Source organism: Bactrocera tryoni, unplaced genomic scaffold (genome assembly GCF_016617805.1).
Source record: "Bactrocera tryoni isolate S06 unplaced genomic scaffold, CSIRO_BtryS06_freeze2 scaffold_11, whole genome shotgun sequence".
NCBI lineage: Eukaryota > Metazoa > Arthropoda > Insecta > Diptera > Tephritidae > Bactrocera > Bactrocera tryoni.
The window spans coordinates 19578373-19596845 of record NW_024395824.1 but is presented as its reverse complement, the minus strand read 5'-3'; the positions used below and the strand labels follow the sequence as shown (position 1 = coordinate 19596845).

Here is an 18473-nt window from a genome sequence, read left to right as displayed (position 1 = left end):
ACGGCTTATTAGGGTGTTCATCGTACTTCGACTATTTTACAAATACGGTTATTGTTTGGACTATTTTATTTATTTTGAATATGGGGGAAAATATTTAGTATATGAGATTTATTCTTCTCTGTCATTATGCTTCTTCGCGTATTTAGATAATTTTCTTCCTGCCTTGTTTACCGCATTACCTTTTCAGTAAAATTCCAATACTCCATTCGGACAACATGACCCAGCCTGTGTAGCCGCTGTCTTTTAATTCGCTGAACTATGTCGATGTCGTCGTATATCTCGTACAGCTCATCGTTTCATCGAATGCGGTATTCGCCGTGGCGACGCGAAAAGGACCATAAATCTTTCGCAGAACTTTTCTCTCGAAAACTCGCAACGTCGACTCATCCGTTGTTGACATCGTCCAAGACTCTGCACCATATAGCAGGACGGGAATTATGAGTGACTTATAGAGTTTGGTTTTTGTTTGTCGAGAGAGGACTTTGCTTCTCAATTGCCTACTCAGTCCGAAGTAGCACCTGTTGGCAAGAGTTATGCTGTGTTGGATTTCTGGGCTGACATTGTTGGTGGTGCTTACGCTGGTTCCAAGATAGACGAAATTATCTACGACTTCAAAGTTATGACTGTCAACAGTGACGTGAGTGCCAAGTCGTGAGTGCGACGACTGTTTGTTTGATGACAGGAGATATTTCGTTTTGCCCTCGTTCAATGCCAGACCCATTTTCCGTGCTTCCTTGTCCAGCCTGGAGAAAGCAGAACTAACGGCGCGGGTGTTGAGGCCGATGATATCAATATCACCGGCATACGCCAGCAGCTGTACACTCTTATAGAAGATGGTACCTTCTCTATTTAGTTCTGCGGCTCGAACTATTTTCTCCAAAAGCAGGTTGAAAAAGTCGCACGATAGGGAATCGCCTTGTCTGAAACCTCGTTTGGTATCAAACGGCTCGGAGAGGTCCTTCCCGATCCTGACGGAGCTTTTGGTGTTACTCAACGTCAGTTTACACAGCCGTATTAGTTTTGCGGGGATACCAAATTCAGACATCGCGGCATAAAGGCGGCTCCTTTCGGTGCTGTCGAAAGCAGCTTTGAAATCGACGAAGAGGTGGTGTGTGTCGATTCTCCTTTCACGGGTCTTTTCCAAGATTTGGCGCATGGTGAATATCTGGTCGGTTGTTGATTTTCCAGGTCTGAAGCCACACTGATAAGGTCCAATCAGTTTGTTGACGGTGGGCTATAATCTTTCACACAATACGTTCGATAGAACCTTATATGCGATGTTGAGGAGACTAATCCCACGGTAGTTGGCGCAGATTGTGGGGTCACCTTTCTTATGGATTGGGCATAGCAAACTTAAATTCCATTCGTTGGGCATGCTTTCGTCCGACCATATTTTACAAAGAAGCTGATGCATGCTCCTTATCAGTTCTTTGCCGCCGTGTTTGAATAGCTCGGCCGGCAATCCGTCGGCCCCAGCCGCTTTGTTGTTCTTCAGGCGGGTAATTGCTATTCGAACTTCTTCATGGTCGGGCAATGGAACGTCTGCTCCATCGTCATCGATTGAGGAATCGGGTTCGCCTTCTCCTGGCGTTGTGCATTCACTGCCATTCAGCAGGCTGGAAAAATGTTCCCTCCATAATTTAAGTATGCTCCGGTCTTGAAACCTTCTGTCAGCCGCCGCATTTTTTCGTAGAGTTTTCGAGCATTTCCCCTGTCGGCCAGCTTATCAGGCTCTTCATACTCACGCATTTCGGCCTCTTTCTTCTTCTGTCTACAAATGCGTCTCGCTTTCCTCTTCAACTCTCGGTATTTATCCCATCCCGCACGTGTAGTGGTCGATCGTAACGTTGCGAGGTAGGCAGCCTGTTTTCTCTCCGCTGCGACACGGCACTCCTCGTCGTACCAGCTGTTCTTTTGCACTTTCCGAAAACCAATGGTTTCGGTTGCAGCTGTACGTAAGGAATTTGAAATGCCGTTCCACAGTTCCCTTATACCGAGTTGTTGACGAGTGCTCTCAGAGAGCAGGAGTGCAAGCCGAGTAGAAAATCGTTCGGCTGTCTGTTGTGATTGCAGCTTCTCGACGTCGAACCTTCCTTGTGTTTGTTGGCTTGCGTGTTTTGCTGCACAGAGGCGAGTGCGAATCTTGGCTGCAACAAGATAGTGGTCCGAGTCGATGTTAGGACCTCGGAGGCACACGCACATCTAAAACACTGGAGACGTGTCTTCCGTCTATCACAACATGATCGATCTGGTTGGTAGTTTTTCGATCCGGAGACAGCCAGGTAACTTGATGAATCTTTTTTATGCTGGAATCTAGTACTACAGATAACCATATTTCGGGCCCCGGCGAAGACGATCAGCCTCAACCCATTTGGGGATGTTTCGTCGTGGGGCTGAATTTACCGACCGTAGTGCCAAAGATACCTTCTTTGCCCACCCTGGCGTTAAAGTCGCCAAGCACGATTTTGACATCGTGGCGGGGGCAGCTTCATAAGTGCGCTCCAAGCACTCATAAAGGCATCTTTGGTCACATCGTCCTTCTCTTCCGTCGGGGCGTGGGCGCAAATCAGCGATATGTTGAAGAACCTCGCTTTGATGCGGATTGTGGCTAGACGTTCATTCACCGGAGTGAATGATAGTACTCGGCGACGGAGTCTCTCTCCCACCACGAATCCTACACCAAACTTGCGCTCCTTTATATGGCCACGGTAGTAAATGTCACAAGGACCTACTCGTCTCTGTCCTTGTCCCGTCCATCGCATTTCTTGGACGGCGGTGATGTCAGCCTTTATTTTTGCGAGGACATCAACCAGCTGGGCAGCGGCACCTTCCCAATTAAGAGTCCGGACATTCCAGGTGCATGCCCTTAAATCGTAGTCCTTATTCCGTTTGCCATGGTCGTCATCAAAAGGGGGGTCTCTCATCCGAGGCTGTTTTAACGTTTTCATTGGTATTGTTTTTTACGTGGCGGGTCCCAAGCCCAGCGCACAACCCTTGTAGGGAAAGTTTCGCCTTCTCACTTTAGCTCGCCTTCGAACGGATGTTCATAGGCTACCCAGAGGATACTTGGTCAAAGACGGGAAGTAGTGAGCTGCTTGAGCCATGTGTAAAAGAATCGTTTCTGGCCACTCCCAAGCGAATGGCGATCAGAGAACTTTCCTCACTTGCGTGAACTTCTACACATGACTCCATCCATTGTTTTACTATTGTTTTATCTTTAGGGAAATGGAAAAATCTCCATTTCGTTGCACAATTTTTACTATTATTATTATTGCACCCGAACACTGCGCAACGCATTTTAAATAATATAAAATTTCACAATTAAGACAACACTTGAAAACACAATCGAATTCACTTTCAAAAGCGCGGGCGAATAATAAGTCAACCGTGACGTCAGCAAGAACAGCTGACTGAAAGCAAACGTGCGCATTGCGCAATCTTGTTTCTATCATTCTTGGTTAAGGGGAGTATTTCATAACTTAGGCTGTGTGCCAAATGGTAGAAAAATTAAAAATCTGAAAGTTGGAAGTCAAAATGTGACATATTTCAGAAATGACAACTTATAAATTTGAATTCAGATAACCAATCAAGAAGACTATAATTTATGTTCATATTTATTTCATTCATGGAGGATGGAGTCATGTGTAGAAGTTCACGCAAGTGAGGAAAGTTCTCTGATCGCCATTCACTTGGGAGTGGCCAGAAACGATTCTTTTACACATGGCTCAAGCAGCTCACTACTTCCGGTCTTTGACCAAGTATCCTCTGGGTAGCCTAAGAACATCCGTTTGAAGGCGAGCTATAATGAGAAGGCGAAACATCCCCTGCATAGGGTTGTGCGCTGGGCTTGGGACCCGCCATGTAAAAACACAATCCAAGGAAAAACCAACAACAGACTCGGATAAGTGACCCCCTTATAATAACGACCATGGCAAACGAAATAAGGACTACGAATTGAGGGCATGCACCTGGAATGTCCGGTCCCTTTATTGGGAAGGTGCCGCTGCCCAGCTGGTTCATGTTCTCGTAAAAACAAAGGCTGACATCACCGCCGTCCAAGAAATGCGATGGACGGGACAAGGACAGAGACGAGTAGGTCCTTGTGACATTTACTACCGTGGCCATATAAAGGAGCGCAAGTTTGGTGTAGGATTCGTGGTGGGAGAGAGACTCCGTCGCCGAGTACTATCATTCACTGCGGTGAATGAACGTCTAGCCACAATCCGCATCGAAGCGAGGTTCATCAACATATCGCTGATTTGCGCCCACGCCCCGACGGAAGAGAAGGACGATGTGACCAAAGATGCCTTTTATGAGTGCTTGGAGCGCACTTATGAAGGCTGCCCCCGCCACGATGTCAAAATCGTACTTGGCGACTTTAACGCCAGGCTGCGCAAAGAAGGTATCTTTGGCACTACGGTCGGTAAATTCAGCCCCCACGACGAAACATCCCCAATTGGATTGAGGCTGATTGTCTTCGCCGGGGCCCGAAATATGTGTAGTACTAGATTCCAGCATAAAAAGATTCATCAAGCTACCTGGCTGTGTCCGGATCGAAAAACTACCAACCAGTTCGATCATGTTGTGATAGACGGAAGACACGTCTCCAGTGTTTTAGATGTGCCTGCGCTCCGAGGTCCTAACATCGACTCGGACCACTATCTTGTTGCAGCTAAGATTCGCATCCGCCTCAGTGCAGCAAAAAAAGCACGTCACCAAACACAAGGAAGGTTCGACGTCGAGAAGTTGCAATCACAAGAGACAGCCGAACGATTTTCTACTCGGCTTGCACTCCTGCTCTCTGAGAGCACTCGTCAACAACTCGGTACAAGGGAACTGTGGGACGGCATTTCAAACTCCTTACGTACAGCTGCAACCGAAACCATTGGTTTTCGGAAAGTGCAAAAGAACAGCTGGTACGACGAGGAGTGCCGTGTCGCAGCGGAGAGAAAACAGACTGCCTACCTCGCAACGATACGATCGACCACTACACGTGCGGTATTGGATAGATACCGAGAGTTGAAGAGGGAAGCGAGACGCATTTGTAGACAGAAGAAGAAAGAGGCCGAAATGCGTGAGTACGAAGCTGGCCGACAGGGGTAATGCTCGAAAGTTCTACGAAAAAATGCGGCGGCTTACAGAAGGTTTCAAGACGGAGCATACTCTTGTAGAACCCCCAAAGGTGATCTAGTCACTGATGCCCAGAGCATACTTAAATTATGGAAGGAACACTTCTCCAGCCTGCTGAATGGCAGTGAACGCACAACACCAGGAGAAGGAGAACCCGATTCCCCAATCAATGACGATGGAACGAACGATGGATGCCCGCCTGAAGAACAACAAAGCGGCAGGGGCCGACGGATTGCCGGCCGAGCTATTCAAACACGGCGGCGAAGAACTGATAAGGAGCATGTATCAGCTTCTTTGTAAAATATGGTCGGACGAAAGCATGCCGAGCGATTGGAATTTAAGTGTGCTATGCCCAATCCATACAAAAGGAGACCCTACAATCTGCACCAACTACCGTGGGATTAGCCTCCTGAACATCGCATATAAGGTTCTATGGAGCGTATTGTGTGAAAGATTAAAGCCCATCGTCAACAAACTGATTGGACCTTATCAGTGTGGCCTTAGACCTGGCAAATCAACAACCGATCAGATATTCACCATGCGCCAAATCTTGGAAAAGACCCGTGAAAGGAGAATCGACACACAACACCTCTTCGTCGATTTCATAGCTGCTTTCGACAGCACGAAAAGGAGCTGCCTTTATGCCGCGATATCTGAATTTGGTATCCCCTCAAAACTAATACGGCTGTGTAAGCTGACGTTGAGCAACACCAAAAGCTCCGTCAGAATCGGGAAGGACCTCTCCAAGCCGTTTGATACCAAGCGAGGTTTCAGACAAGGCGATTCCCTATCGTGAGACTTTTTCAACCTGCTTTTGGAGAAAATAGTTCGAGCTGTAGAACTAAATAGAGAAGGTACCATCTTCTATAAGAGTGTACAGCTGCTGGCGTATGCCGATGATATTGACAACAGGTGTTACTTCGGACTGAGTAGGCAATTGAGAAGCAAGGTCCTCTCTCGACCAAAACCAAACTCTATAAGTCACTCATAATTCCCGTCCTGCTATATGGTGCAGAGTCTTGGATGATGTCAACAATGGATGAGTCGACGTTGCGAGTTTTCGAGAGAAAAGTTCTGCGAAAGATTTATGGTCCTTTGCGCATTGGCCACGGCGAATACCGCATTCGATGGAACGATGAGCTGTACGAGATTTACGACGACATCGACATAGTTCAGCGAATTAAAAGACAGCGGCTACGCTGGCTAGGTCATGTTGTCCGGATGGACGAAAACTCTCCAGCTCTGAAAGTATTCGACGCAGTACCCGCCGGGGGAAACAGAGGAAGAGGAAGACCTCCCCTCCGTTGGAAGGACCAAGTGGAGAAGGACCTGGCTTCGCTTGGAATATCCAATTGGCGCCACGTAGCGAAACGAAGAAACGACTGGCGCGCTGTTGTTAACTCGGCTATAATCGCGTAAGTGGTGTCTACGCCAATTAAGAAGAAAACAATGGATTCATTTTTGTCGTCGTACGGACAAAATTAATGTTAAAAATGCATGCATTTGTGAAGTGCACTTCGCGCCAGACGCCCTTCGAAAGAAACTTGCAGTTTCAAATGGGTAATTATAGCATTTTGGTTACAATAATTTTACTTTTATATCCAAACACTCTTGCAGGTTTAAGTTCGCGGAATCCAACCAAGTTGCTACCTAGCGCTATTCCCACGTTAACCACTGCTCCTGCAGAGGCTAATGAACGTCAGAAAAGGATGGAGTCCCGTTCCAAAAAAGAGATGTTAACAACAATGTTGAAGAATACCGCCCCTGTTCAAGTAATTCAAGAAGACGAGGTTGGAGAAGCACCTCAAACTGCAGGAGAGGAGGTCATCGATGAGAAAGACGAGAAAATACTGCATTTGGAAATAGAAATGTCAGTCCTTATTGATATTGATGAAGTGTCTTTTTCTTACATAAGTACATATGTGTATTTCTTATTCTTTTTAGACAAAGGGTGATTAGTGTTGTTAGAACTTTGAATAAGTGCAAAAACGAGCAGTCAGCAGAAATTAAACGCCTTAGGATTTCCATTAAAACCTCGGAATACCACAGTAATGAATTGGAGCAAAAACTTAGCTGCATTTTCACCAGCGGCCAGGTTAGTGCCCAAATTCTAAAAAGTATGTTGCAAAATATATGTATGTATTAAAGTTCATTACATATACATAAATTGAAAAATTAAGGGATTTGCATACTAACCACTGTTTCTTATCCTAATTATAATAATAATCTTAACAAACAATTTATTTATGTTTATTATATTTTTCCAGGTAATATTTTTCAACGTGTTGACCTAAATTCCACTGACCCAATTGAAAAAAATGATGACTTGGAGATTCTCAACAACGACGGACTTGAGAATTTGGCAGGGTACATCTGCCACAAACTCGGTAAAGACAACCCCGAAATTTGTGGCAACTCAGAAAATTGTTCGTCTTATACTGGGTTGGATCACCTTTCTGAAGGAGGACTCTCAAAACCAACAGATATGCTAATGGAGCATATGAGAGCCTGGCAAGCAGTATTTGACGACGTAAATGGTACTGATTTGCATATATGTACAAATTACGTCCAGAAGCACTTAGATTTAAGTAATTTTGTAAATTGTAGCTCGAAAGTAAAAGGATTGTTTTTCAGAGCTAGAATGTAATTTGGGATTCGTTCCTTAAATAAAAACTTAATTGAACATATGTATAGCAAAAAAAGAATATTAAATAAGACAATAAATTGATAATTGGTCACAAAATATTCAATGTTTTTATTTGCAGAAATGTACATATGTATGTATATAGTTGAAACAAACACAGCATAGAGACAAAATTCAATAATACAAAGAAACTGCAATGAAATGAATATGTAAGTAAATGTTCACTATAAAATACTCACTTATGTTGATATCTCTTATTAATATTCACTTATATTGATGTTAACTTTTGATGATATTCATGTTTTTGTATGCCTGTGTGGCAGCTGATGCACCACATTTATATAAAATTACAGATTATTTATTAAGATAACTCAAAAGACTTCTTCACTTGTTGGCGTCTGTACAAGAAGTGACGCTTCTTAAAAACTAAAAGCTTAGAATTCAGTTGAAACTGTAAATTTCCAAGAAGAATATAAAGAGAATGAAATAATAGAATAACTGACAAACAGTGCTGCCAGATGTGGTACGACTTGTCTGAGTGCCCACAGTACTCCCCCTCAAATAAAGTCCTGCTAGACTTATTTAAGGTTCAGTTCCTTTACTAGGTCCTAGTCCGGGTGCTTGGTGCAGTTAGGCTGGTTGATGTATGTAGCGAATTCATTTGCTTGGTGAGAGTACGGCTGTGCGGCGTACTGTTGTCACTGGCCAATTGGTATGGTTAAGTAGTTGTTGCGAATTTATTTGCTCGGTGAGAGTACGGCTGTGCGGCGTACTATTGTCAATTGGTATGGTTAAGTGGTTGTTGTGCAGTTCTCGGTTAGGGCTATGACGGTTGCATAGGAGCCTAAACGTGCGAGACTGAGTTGAGCGCCTTAACTCCGTAGGTTCCGACTTTGCTACCGTTTGCAGCTTGCAGTCGAAAAGAAGTTACTATTTTTAGTTTACGAGAAAGCGGAGTTGCCGAAATCCGTGCCATTGTCGACGAGGAAATTCGTATTCGATGTGCGGTCGTAAATGAATAGTTGGCGATGGGTTACCATTGTTGGTAGTGCGAAATGTAGGGTGCCGAGGCGTAACGTGGCGGCCGGTTGGCAACCTGGGCGGGGGCTGATTGTGGCGTTGTGCACTTGATAGTGTTGCATGTAACGTGGAGGCGGCGACTGATGCAAAGTGCGTTGAGCCGTATTCACTGCAGATGAAGCGATACATTGTGGACTCTAAATGATGTCGATCATATGTACCGTTGACATGTGCTGCAGTGTTTGTAGCGTCATTTTTGGTTGTGCGTGTTGCATGATGACGGCTTGTAGTGCCTGCGACAATTGGTATGTGGTCGGAGGTTGTGATATTGGTTGATGATGAGGTTGGTAGATAAGCGGTACTGTACTTATGTGCGCTGCTCCAGCGACAAGTCCTGTTGAAAAGATAGTGATTTAAGTTTAATATAGGTGATGTTGAAATGGCAACTGCAGTTGTAGCGTCCGTTGTTGCTGTTGCTGCGCTGTTGCTGTTGCACCTGCGATTGCAGTTGCATTTGTACGTGCGGATTTTGCTGTTGTTGATGGTTGTGGCCATGTTGTTGCGCTGAACCAGTCAAATTCGGCTGATACAAATCGCTGGCGTTAGTGTAGTAGGTCGTGGCACCATCGCCGGCGGCTGGCGCCTCTATGATGGCTGGCGAGAGGCCCGTAAGGTCGGTGTTGGATGCCCATTGGATATCTTGTCCGCTGCCGAGGCCGTAGGCGTACAGGTGGCGTATTGCGTTGGCCGTTTGCGCCAGTTACAGTTGCGCGGCCTCGTAGGCGCAACTGGGCGGCTAGGTGATGTAGTGTTGTTACACTGTAGTTGTTCCAGTTACGGTGTGCTGTTCAATTGTAGGGGTCACCAATTATGTGGCGAATGATACACCACATTTATATAAAATTACAGATTATTTATTAAGATAACTCAAAAGACTTCTTCACTTGTTGGCGTGAAAAGCTTAGAATTCAGTTGAAACTGTAAATTTCCAGGAAGAATATAAAGAAAATGAAATAATAGAATAACTGACAAACAGTGCTGCCAGATGTGGTACGACTTGTCTGAGTGCCCACACCTGCAATACAAAAGTTTTTTTATTGCAAAGAAAAACAAACAACTGAAAATCAGCTGATTGTACGTTGGTCAACCGTGAAGTGCTGAACACATAGAGCGCGACAGACTGCAAACTACATCTGTCAAATATTAAAATACACACGTTCTTATGGACACTGTTATTTTGACAGCTGCGCGACTACACGACTGCAAGCCGACAGTTGTCGCTCTCGCTAACTTCAACATATTCCTATATTTGACAACGGCAGTAGGACGTCTACGTTGACAATAGAATGGAAGATAGAAATAGAAGGTAGAATGGTGATGCCACTAATGAGTAAACTGTAAAATTATTCAAAGCTCTAACAAACTTGGCGTTATTTTACAAATAAAAGCATATAATAGCTCTATTATATCATTAGTAATAACAACTGATAATTTAAAACAAATATACCTATTTACTTATTTTTCGCATACAAATTTTCACTTTGAACAAAATATTAAAATTTCAGTGAAGTGCAAGGTATAAGTATGGCCACAGCGAAATTGTGTACATACAAAATGGACAACTGCGTTGTCTTGTGTACATGGCGGCCATTGTGTTGTTGCTGCTTCTCACAAATGTACATGTAGTAAGATGCACAACGACGTTTTCAGTTCACTGTCGTGCTGCTGCTGCCTGTCGCACTCTATGTGTTCAGCACTTGACGTAGATGCGCAGAGCGAACAAAATTTGAACTCGTAATTGCGCAATCTTGTTTCTATCATTCTTGCCCCTTAACTTGGTTACCTTTCATCACGGGGCATCTCGACAGGATACAATTTATGGTATACTAACTGTATTGCCGTGTCTGTTGCCTGTGGAGACTCCCTATTGCTTATGGAAAGCAATATATGGGATACTAATTGGTATGACATATATTGAAAGCAATAAGCTGTCACTTCAGTAGTTTGACAGGCCCGTTTTCATTTCTATGAAAATTTCGAGGTGGCAACGTATTTCATTTACACATATACAGACGGCACTTTCGTTTCGGTATTATTAAATTTAGTAGAGCGAGCATTCAGACGGTTGTGTAATGTTATAAAAAAAGTAAATTTTCAGAATAACATTTTTCCAAAAAATCAATATATAATTTAATATTGTTAATTTACAGGAAAATTATGCAAAATAGGTTGGAGATGAGCGAACTTTTAAATTTAATATACTCATACAAACAGAAAACAAAATATCATTGCTCAATTTAAATTTATTATTTAATTCGTATGTAAAATTCATGCCAGAATTATCCTATAGTAGTGCAAAAATGTGAATTTTAATTTTTCACAGAAATACATTTGTAAAAAAAGGATCTTTCTCCTTTTCTTACTTTTCCCAGAAATACATTTGTGAAAAAAAGCATCTTTCTCTTTTTTTTATTTTCCACATAAGAGAATTAAACAGTTTAAGAGCTCAAAACATCAGTTCGAACCTACCTATCCGACGGCATTTCACAAATGATAAAATAAATTTTTCGAGAGCTCCAAACATGCGCTATATCAGCCTTTTCGCAAATGATTATTTTATGACAACAAATGCCCACATTCAGATTTGGCAACGGCAATAGCAATAGATTTCACAGTTAGTATGCCATGAATTTCTGCCTGTCGAGATGCCCTGTCAGTGTTCAATTCTTACACTAAAAAAGTTGGTAACACTTAACCTATAGAGCACGCCAATTTACTCGTTACTCGTTGACAGTAGCTGCCATCTTTGTTCTTCCCTTTTTCTTTATAGAAGCTTACTTAATTTACAGTGTTTAGTATATGTGCATTAAAGGATGTGAGAAATATGTAGATGAAGACCCTAATTGTTATAAATATTGTTTAGTGTGAAAACTATATTAAGACAACATTTTGTTAACTTAAAAGATATTAGTGGCGTCAAACTATAGTGCGGATTGATTTCTAAGTATTTGTGTTGTATACTTTTTGTGACTGAAACGAATTCATTCTGAATCGAAAGGATTTGTGTGGGTATAAATGTGTTGGATAGTATTGCAACTGGCAGCGATACAGATACATCAATTTGTTGTCCAGAAATTGTTTTATTTGTATTCGTACACTTGCGTAAAGAGCCATATGTATGTATTCTTATAAACTGTATATATAAAGGAAACTATATGTAGATATTCGTTCGTAAATATATTTCTTAATTGACAATTAATGACAACAATAATTATGTGAACATTCGCATAAACATTTTACTAGATGTATAATATATAATTTATTGTAGCTGTGATTTAGAATAGCATCCCCCGATTTCGGGGTTAAAATGGTTATGTACAGATAGAGAAGGTCCTCCAGATCAAGAATATATACATACTTATATTGTTGCCGCTGACTTATGGTTTTTGAGGTATTTGCATTTAAAGTTCAAAAAATCAACTATTTAAAATGCATTTTATATTTATATATTTAACTTTTATATCCACTAACGCTTCAATAATTCGTTTCTAATCATTTATTTTATAATAAATAGTGCAAAAATAACTTTCATTCCTTATCAAACTTTAGTTAAAATCCATTTATTCATAAAATAAGAAAATGGTTGTAAACAAGAAAAAATTAGTGTTACCATATGTTTTAATGGAATAGAAATAAGAAAAAAAGGCTGCGATTTAGAATAGCATCCCTCGATTTCGGGGTTAAAATGGGTATGTACGGATAGGAAAGGTCTTCCAGATTAAGAAAATATATGCATATAGTGCCGCTGACTTATGGTTTTTGAGATATCGGGATTTAAAGTTCAAAAATTGAGCTATTTAAAATGCGTGTTTCTCCCATTTATACTGAATTTTATTGTTATATTTTTAACTTTTATATCCATTAACACTTCACTAATTCAATTAATAAATGCAAAAATAACTTTTATTCAACAGTTAACTTTTGTTCATTTATTTTTGTTCACACAATAACAAAAGGGTTGCATTCTAACTAATAATCAGTGCTAGGCACAATTCCGATTTCTTTGGCGCCGCGGTTTGAAGGTACCGTTGGAAACTCAAATTTTGTTTCAACATGAGTGCATGATAACCGTAAACTATAACCATTTTATATAAAATATAAATGGAAATCGCTGACAAATAATAATCAAAATTTATCAATTTTATAACGAAAACTTAAATTTTGTTTGAATATGAGTGCATAATAACCAAAGAATATAACCACTTTCACCACTTTATAACAAAAAGAATATATATTTTTTTATTTTTAACGCAGAAAAGAGTACTACGTGAAAGTACTTCAGCCACCCCGGGTATTCGCTCGACCAGGGTTATTTTTTTAAAGCGCGGCCGAAGGCCGCCAACGCATAAAGGAGTACTTCGCGAAAGTACTTCAGTCACATAAATTACGTATTACACATATACATACATATGTAGAAAGTATTTTTTATGGTTTATATAGAAAAAAGAATCACGCGATAAAACAAACAAAGAAAAATTGTTAAAAATCCTACATATTTACTGTTTAAGATGTGGCAAGGCTCGTTTTCCTCATAATTGTAAACAATCTAACCTTTTCAACGATGAGTGTGCTAAATGATTTTTGAATTAATAAATTTAGGTAAAATAAAGCAAAATAAAAGTGAAATGTAAGCTTATTTCAAAGCTTAGAGTGTGTATTTAAATATACGAAGTAAAAAATGTGAAAAAATTTAGTGAAACATAGAGAAATACCATGTGTTATTAGTGCAAATTTTTGAACTTTTAACCGTGAATATTTTAAAAAAATATTAGTAATTTTTACATTATTTTTGGATATTCTTCCTCTGGAGAAGCTCCGCTATCCGTACATACCCCATTTATACGGAAATTCGGTTTTTTTACCCCTCCGCCAAAGTAATCGGAATCGTGCCCAGTGCTACCTTACATTCATATTTTACAGAATAACCAAAAGAAATAAAGAAAAATAAAACCCCAATGACAGGAAATATATAACACATTAGTTTTCTGAATATAATTCCCTTCTGCATCGGTGGCCTTTGGCCGCGCTTCAAAAAAATAATCCTTGGTCGGACCAACACCTGGGCGTGCTCAGTTCTTTTGCGTTGATGGGTCGGCTTTAGTATACCATCCCACGATTTCAGGGTTAAAAGTGGTATGGTTGGATAGGGCTGATGCTTCAGATTAAGAAAATATACAATTATAGCTGCCGCAAACTTAAAGTATTCGAGATATATGCATTTTAAGTTAAAAATTTCGCTAATTTCAATTTGCAATTTCTCCATTTATAGTAACTTTTTCTTTCATATACACTTACACTTTACTGCAATATTTCTACATATTTATTTTATATTTATTATTTAGATATTTGCTTAAAATAAGCATTTCATATTTTACATAAATATTGCAAATTGAAATTAGCGAAATTTTCAACTTAAAATGCAAATATCTCGAAAACAAAAGGTTTGCGGAGGCTATAATTATATATTTTCTTAATCTAAAGCATCAGCCCTATCCAATCATACCACTTTTAACCCTGAAATCGTGGGATGGTATACTAAAGTTTCCCCGCGTTGATCTCCTTTTTGGGTTGGCGGCCAACACTTAACCTCGCTTAAAAAAAATAACTGGCCTATCCAGCACCGGGATTTATCAAGATAATGAGAGTTATGAAAGATTTTACATTGCTCATCACACGATAATGAATTTAGTTATGACGTCATAATCTTTATTTTTTCTTATTTTTGTTCCATTACAACATATGGTAACACTAATTTTTTGTTTATTCTTCTTCTTAATTGGCGTAGACACCGCTTACGCGATTATAGCCGAGTTAACAACACCGTGCCAATCGTTTTTTCTTTTCGCTAGGTGGCGATAATTGAATATTCCAAGCGTAGCCACGTCTTCCTCCACCTGGTCCTTCCAACGTAGTGTAGGTTTTCCTCTTCCTCTGCTTCCTCCGGCGTGTACTGCGTCGAATACGCGTGTGAGTAAGCTTTGGCCTACTGTCAAAGCTTTATCTAACCCGAAGAGACACGACGACCTAGCTGAGGTTCAATCCAATGGTCATTCCTCTTCGGACCCGAAGAGGTGCGCGAGCTACTTTAGCCGGCAGTTTTAAGCAAAATCTTCCAAATTCATTGGCCCTGATGGAATCAACATGCTAATGCTAAATCATCTCGGCTCGACGGGAGTAGGCTTTCTCACCAAGGTCCTCAATCTGTCGCTGACCACTCTTCAAATACCCGATGTGTGGAAAGTCGGAAGAGTGGTCCCACTACTGAAACCTGGGAAACCCGCCAACAAAGGGGAATCTTATCGACCGATAACTCTCTTCTCCCCAGTAGTGAAGACACTTTAGGCCTTGCTACTCCCGACCTTCACTCACCACCTGAGCCTAGTCGGCCACCAGCATGGATTCCGAAAAGTGCACAGCACCACCACAGCACTTAGCGTCGTTAACGCTCAGATAGTTCGTGGCCTCAACCAGAAGCCATCCTGCGAGAGAATGGTCCTCGTAGCGTTGGACTTGTCAAATGCTTTTGACACAGTCAACCACACAACGCTATTGCAGAACATCGAGAAAACCACGCTTCCTCCAGGGTTAAAGAGGTGGACCATGTACTACCTGAACGGTCGTCAATCATCCGTACTATTTCGAGGTGAAACATCCAAACTTAGAAGAATTAAACAGGGGGTTCCGCAGGGTGGGGTCTTCTACCCGCTTCTGTTTAACTTCTACATCTCGAAACTCCCGCAGCCACCAGAGGGGGTTTCCATAACCTCGTACGCAGATGATTGTACGATATTGACGTCGGGCAATGGAATCGATAGCATGTGTTCGAAGGTAAACAGCTACCTCTCCGACCTTTCTCGTTTCCTCACTGCACAGAACCTCACACTTTCCCCCACCAAATCCACAGCGACCATTTTTACGAACTGGACAAAGGGGTATAGACTTGAGCTTAATATTGAAGTCGATGGTGTGAAAATTCCGACTGTAAATAGTCCTAAGATTTTTGGTGTAACTTTCGATAGTCTATGCTCCTTCACTCCCTATACGACCGCGATTATTGCCAAGGTACAGAGCCGCAACAAAATCCTCAAGTCGCTAGCCGGCAGCATATGGGGAAAAGACAAAGAAACGTTGTTGGCAACATACAAGGCAATCGGCCGGCCGGTTCTCAATTACGCAACACCTATATGGTAGCCTGGATGCAGTGGTACGCAGATGAGGAAACACCAAACCTGCCAGAATACTGCACTCCGGACCACGACGGGATGCCTTTTGATGTCTCCTATCGAACACCTACACAGAGAGACGCTTATGCTCCCGGTTAAGGAGCATAATGAACTCCTCTTCAAGCAGTTCCTGCTGGGATATTTTCGCAGAAATCATCCTTGCAGCTATCTGCTTGGAGAGGAACCATCTCCTAGGAGCATCAAAAGGTCCTTCCTAGACTACAACGCCGACCGGACTTCGGACGCAACTGACTTCCGACAGGTACTGACCGCAGCTTCGTTCTGGATATTGTAGGAGGTTGAACTCCTACCTATCCAGAATCGACACGGACATACCCAACGTATGTCCTGCATGCAACGAGTCTCCGCATGACAGTGACCACCTCTTTGCATGCCCCACCAACCCCACTCATCTCACACCCCTTTCTCTTTGGTCCGACCCCGTCGAAACAGCACGTTTCCTGGGCTTCCCGTTAGATGGCGTCGACGACAACAAAGATACCCCTTAACATTCTAACGGGGACTGATAAACCGTTAAAACAACAACAACAACGGGAATTATGAGTGACTTTTAGAGTTTGGTTTTTGTTCGTCGAAAGGGGACTTCACTTTTCAATTGCCTACTCAGTCCGAAGTAGTTCTTGTTGGCAAGAGTTATCCTGCGTCAGATTTCCAGGCTGACATTGTTGGTGGTGTTTACGCTGGTTCCAAGATAGCCGAAATTATCTACAACTTCAAAGTTATGACTGTCAACAGTGGCGTGAGAGGCAAGTCGCGAGTGCGACGAGTGTTTGTTTGATGACAGGAGATATTTCGTCTTGCCCTCATTCACTGCCAGACCCATTTCTTTTGCTTCCCTGTCCAGCCTGGAGAAAGCAGAACTAACGGCGCGGGTGTTGAGGCCGATGATATCAATATCAATATCACAGCCAGCAGCTGTACACCCTTATAAAAAATTGTACCTGTTCGATTAAGTTCTGCAGCTCGAATTATTTTCTCCAGCAGCAGGTTGAAGAAGTCGCACGATAGGGAGTCGCCTTGTCTGAAACCTCGTTTGGTATCGAACGGCTCGGAGAGGTCGTTCCCGATTCTGACGAAGCTTTTGGTGTTGCTCAACGTCAGCTTACACAGGGTGTGTTCGTTCAGTAAATATTGCGGCATTGTTTCTTTTTATGAGAAAGCATCACGTTCGCTACGAAAATTTCGGCAACAGTGGCAACGTCACACGTTCGTGCAAGAAAATGTAATCAATCTGTTGCTCATCACTAGCCAATCAAACGCAACACAAAAAAAATTTCTGCGCATTTGAAATGGAGGACGAAATGTAAGTAAACTTCGCAATATTTGATATTTAATATAGAATTCAATGTAATTTAAATATTAAATATTTCTTTTTGTTATTTTTAGAATAAAATTAAGTTCAGCTGAGTCCAAATTGTTGGTCAGGTGTCGACTGGACATGGAGCAAGAGTTTTCTTGCGGCAAAAGAAAAAAATCGGTTCTTTGGGGCAAAGTTTTGGACAAAATAAAGACTGAAGCTCCTGATTTAACTGCGACAAAAGAGCAACTCCAAAGAAAATTCCTCAACATGCTAGCAACTTACAAAAGAATAAAAAAGCGGAATAGATCAACAGGTAGAGATGCAACCACTTGGGATTTTTTTAATGATTTTGATGAAGTTTACGGCAATAGACATTCAGTTGATCCTCCATCTGAAAACCTACAAAACTCATTAGATCTTCCAAGCTGCTCGACTGCAGAACACATAAGAGCAAACGAAATGTGCCGAGAGGACAATGATGTTGTGGAAAGCGTCTCAGACGTAAGGGGAAACCAGCAAAATTTCGCTAAAAAAAAACGCACAGTATCGGGAAATGAAACGTTGGAATTTTTAAAAAAGGAATCGGAAGAAGAAAAACTCCGGCATAGAGAAGTGATGACGTTTGAAAGAGAAAAGTTGGAATTTGAAAAGGAAAAAGCTAAAATAATGTTGGGATTAAAAGAAGTGCTGGATAAATTTTTGCAAAAGTAACATTTGCAAGTATTTAGCTACAAATTTAATGAAAATAAAATCAGTTTTCTTAACCATAGTTTTAATTCATTTAATAAATACAATGCTGTGAATTTAGTTTTAGTTTTTTAATTAAAATCAAGTGGAGTTCAAAATATATTGTTTTAAAAAGGCATACAAAAAATTAGTGAAATAAAAAAAGTGAATTCTTATGAAGTGAACAACATTTTCAACTCATTTCTCCGAGAGATACCTTCACTGCTGTCGTTAATATTATTTATATTTTCTGTTTCAGGATCATCATTAGTATTTGGTATTGTTTCATTGCTTTCGACAATATTTGAGTCTTCGTCATTATTTATTATAAAATTATGCAAAATAGCAC

At 41.3% G+C, this 18473-nt stretch overlaps 2 protein-coding genes and 1 pseudogene across 2 annotated transcripts in view; all 3 read left to right on the top strand.

Annotated features, from left to right (window-relative positions):
- Positions 1–11573: 11573 nt before the first annotated feature.
- LOC120779735 (host cell factor) overlaps positions 11574–18473 on the top strand; it is a 60951-nt gene continuing 54051 nt past the window's right edge. Inside the window, exon 1 of the mRNA XM_040112110.1 lies at positions 11574–11859. The gene's annotated coding sequence lies outside the window, so the exon portion shown is untranslated. The remainder of the gene's footprint in view (positions 11860–18473) is intronic.
- Positions 15665–17324, top strand: LOC120779835 (annotated as a pseudogene).
- On the top strand, positions 17167–18151 carry LOC120779736. The gene is made up of 2 exons (XM_040112112.1): positions 17167–17401; positions 17485–18151. Exons 1-2 carry the CDS (start codon positions 17388–17390, stop codon positions 18107–18109), a joined length of 639 nt encoding a protein of 212 aa, XP_039968046.1. The 5' UTR covers positions 17167–17387; the 3' UTR covers positions 18110–18151.